The sequence below is a fragment of the Raphanus sativus genome, chromosome 1, assembly GCF_000801105.2.
Source record: "Raphanus sativus cultivar WK10039 chromosome 1, ASM80110v3, whole genome shotgun sequence".
Taxonomy (NCBI): domain Eukaryota; kingdom Viridiplantae; phylum Streptophyta; class Magnoliopsida; order Brassicales; family Brassicaceae; genus Raphanus; species Raphanus sativus.
The window spans coordinates 18456534-18460333 of record NC_079511.1 but is presented as its reverse complement, the minus strand read 5'-3'; the positions used below and the strand labels follow the sequence as shown (position 1 = coordinate 18460333).

At 52.2% G+C, this 3800-nt stretch overlaps 1 protein-coding gene across 1 annotated transcript in view; it reads right to left on the bottom strand.

The window, feature by feature from the left end:
* The window catches only part of LOC108824847 (uncharacterized), an 8316-nt gene extending 5294 nt beyond the window's left edge, over positions 1-3022 (bottom strand). The window contains 2 exon segments of the mRNA XM_056990196.1: positions 2472-2523; positions 2627-3022. Of these exon segments, the coding sequence (XP_056846176.1) occupies positions 2472-2523; positions 2627-3022 (448 nt within the window).
* Between the last annotated feature and the right edge of the window lie 778 nt (positions 3023-3800).

Below are 3800 nucleotides of genomic sequence, written 5' to 3'. Positions count from 1 at the left end.
TACTGGCCAACTATGGTAAAAGATTGCGAGAAGTACGCTCGGAAATGCGAGGTGTCAGCGGCACGCCCCGACAATTCATCAGCCCGCCGAGATCCTCTCTTTCCATCTCGTCTCCGTACCCTTTCATGCGATGGTCGATGGATTCGTCGGACCAATGCACAAATCAAAACAAAAACGTTTCCTGCTGGTCCTCACCGATTTCTTTTCAAAATGGGTGGAAGCAGAATCCTACGCAAGTATCAAAGACGTGCAAGTCGAGAACTTCATTTGGAAAAACATCATAACCAGACACGGTGTCCCGTACGAAATCATAACGGACAACGGGTCCCAGTTTATCTCCACTCGATTCGAAGCATTCTGCGAAAAATGGAAAATACGACTTACAAGTCTACCCCCAGATACCCGCAGTGCAACGGACATGCTGAAACCATAAACAAGACCGTCCTAGACGGATTGAAAAAACGCTTGGAAGCCAAAAAAGGGACGATGGGCAGAAGAACTCGAAGGGGTCCTTTGGTCTATCGAACCACTCCGAGACGAGCAACGGGGGAAACTCCATTCGCTTCGTTTACGGAGCAGAATGCATGATTCCGGCGGAAGTAGAATTCCCCGGCGTACGGGGGAGATTTCTTCCCGAACGGGAAGACCTGAACAATGCCATGCTGCTGGATAATCTTGACCTCATCAACGAGCGCGCGACCAAGCCCTCAATCCGAATTCAAATTACCAGCAGGCCGCCGCAAAATTCTACAATGCGAACGTACGGCATCGAAGATTCAAAGAGGGTGAACTGGTTTGCGAAAAGTCTTCCAAAACACTGCTGAACGAAACGCAGGAAAACTGGGAGCAAACTGGGAAGGACCATACAAAATCATAAAAGTCGTCGACCAGGTTCGTACCAAATCGCAAACATGCAAGATGAAAAAATCCCAAGAACTTGGAAGCTATGCATCTCAAGAAATACTACACTAGAACGTAAACATGGACAACAGAACTACGAGATGGCTTGATCCTCGAAAGAGGTACGTAGGCAACTCGCCAACCGGTGGGTTCAGCTATCCCCCCGATTTGAAAAGGGGGGGAGTGGGGCGCGACCAACCCGCACGCTCCACAATTTTTTGAAAAAACCGAACTTTCGAAAACTTTCCACAATCAATTCGCCTAACGGCCTAACAATGGATCCATTATTCATCGAACAAACCATAAAACTGTCGCCCGGAAACATTCCGCGATTTCCAAAAGCCATAGTCCTCTATGGCATAAGAAAACAAACTTCAAAGCACTGCGAGACGTCGCTTCGTGCCCGAACATCGTTTTTCGATTAAAACTTTCGTACGCCTCTAAACGGTATCATATCGTTGTTGCTGATCACAACAAACGAACTCTAACGTCCTAACAGACAAGCCACCAAGGGTAGGCTCTTTTACATCCGACAAGGATCCCATAGCGCGCTGCTATACAAAAATCCAAATTTGGTTCAGCACTTCGTAAAGGAGTAGCTCGATTCGTGCCCCATACAAATCATATAAGCCGATACCACTTCGCGGATTTTAAAACGGTACGAATCAGGTTAAAATCACGAACAGGCAAAACGAAAGCCGATTTGTCATCGCACAGCCTCAGTCTAAGAGTCCTAGGTCGTGCCCTAAACCCAGCCTTGCTGGTATCTTAACATCTCATAGGCAAAGCGTCAACGACGTGAGATCCCAAAACTTGTCTCTTCACTCAAATCTGTACGTTTCCACGAATTTTCGCGTAAATCGTAAACCGCAGGAAAATCTCGCTTTGTACAAACTACGGATACGGTGGATCGTCAGGGAGGCAGGAATGAGACGACAACTCACACCCTGCCCTCTAACTTCGACAAACAGAAGTTCTAAAAAACGCAAAATATTTTATAACGCGTACCGCGAATTCAATACAGGCGCCCTAAAAAGGGCAGGGATTCAAAGACACCAACGGGCCAGTCCCGAAATCATACATAACGGCCAACCAACGGCCGAAATATAATCAAATAAAAATCCCTCAGGGATTGAACAACCTAGGCGTCCTCCGAGACACCGCCTTCATCCTCCGATTCACCCAAGGCAGGAACAGCTTCGCCATCACCCTCGCGACTTCCTCACCACCCTTGTCCGCAACAATTTCAGCATCCTGGACCTCTGGAATTTCCGAGCCTGGGATAAGGGCACCCGAGGATGACGGGCCGGCAAGCTCCACCGCAGTGCAAGTTCCCGCCTCCTCAAAAGCGCTGAATCCGCCTCTTCAGACGTCGAACTTCCGAAGACTTGCTCTTCTTCTCCTCCTTCGCTTTGAGCAGCGAGCTCACAGTCTTTCCCAGATCATGCTCGAGATCGCTGATCCTAGCTTCGAGCGTCGACGTCTGGGCAGCATGAGTGCTCTCAATCGATTGAAGCACGCCTCGGTACGCTTCAGAGTTTCCCGCGACGAATCCAGCTCCTTGGACAAACGTGTAACCTCCAGTCCACAATCTCCAAGCATCCCGTCGATCAACGACACAAACTGATCACATGAAAAAATGTGAGAATCGAAGGGATAACAAAGGAAAGAAGGTTCTCACGAAATACCTTGGAGCGATGCTGCGATAGTCTCGCCGAAACCTCGCCTTCCTCACTCCTAGTACACCTTTTCCTCTTCGCTCCGACAGCCCCAGCTCTTGAACGTCCCCTCGATGGCGGAACAGCGTTGGACGCCGGAAGCCAAAACGATCTCCTCTTCTTTTCTGGAGGGGAGGTATGACTTCAACCGCATCCTCCGAAACCACTATCGGCACGAAAGGGGAATCCTCCGGGCGAGCCTGGACATCGGGTACTTGCTCCGAAACGACAATTTCTCCAGCAGGCAAAGGGACATCGGGTCCAGAGGCTGGGAGTGTGGAGATCGAGATTGGGGTAACGTCGGGTCCAAGAACCAAAGCCGCGGAATCCGGGGTTAAAGTGACATCGGAACCGAGAGTCGGAACCACAGAAGTAGCACTGGGACCTGCCACGCTAGACTCCATCTCAGCACGGCGTCGCTCCATCTTGTCCTGAAAAGAACTGAACCCCTCGACGAACGTCTGCGTAAGAGCAGGAGAATCTTGCGCCCAACGAGGCTTGGTTAGCTTCACTCATTTCGACATCAGAATCCTTCTTGTCATTTGGAGAGAAAGCCATGTTTTCTAAAAAATTTGAGGAAAGGAAAGTGAATGAAAATGAGAGGAAGATGGAGTGCTACTTATAAGAAATCAAAGGTGGTAGAGTTTTTCGGAATAATATTCATAGCCGAAAAATTCGATTTTCAAATCCTTCGCACACAAAATCGCTCCCGCGTCTTGCATGCTGGCGGGCTAACTGTTGGGGTCAAAAACGTTTATCTCGAAATCAACGGCTAAGTCTATTTGTCATACGAAAAACCTTCCGACAAACGAACACGAACACCCGAAGACCGAAGGAACCGAGCACCGACCCGGGCCTTGGCCGTAGCCGCCGGGCGGCTAGCCCCGTGCTGGCCGTGGCCGCCGGCGGCTAGCGCCCGTGCTGGCCGTGGCCGCCGGGCGGCTAGCCCCGTGCTGGCCGTGGCCGCCGGCGGCTAGCGCCCGTGCTGGCCGTGGCCGCCGGGCGGCTAGCCCCGTGCTGGCCGTGGCCGCCGGCGGCTAGCGCCCGTGCTGGCCGTGGCCGCCGGGCGGCTAGCCCCGTGCTGGCCGTGGCCGCCGGGCGGCTGGCCCCGTGCTGGCCGTGGCCGCCGGCGGCTAGCGCCCGTGCTGGCCGTGGCCGCCGGGCGGCTAGCCCCGTGCTGGC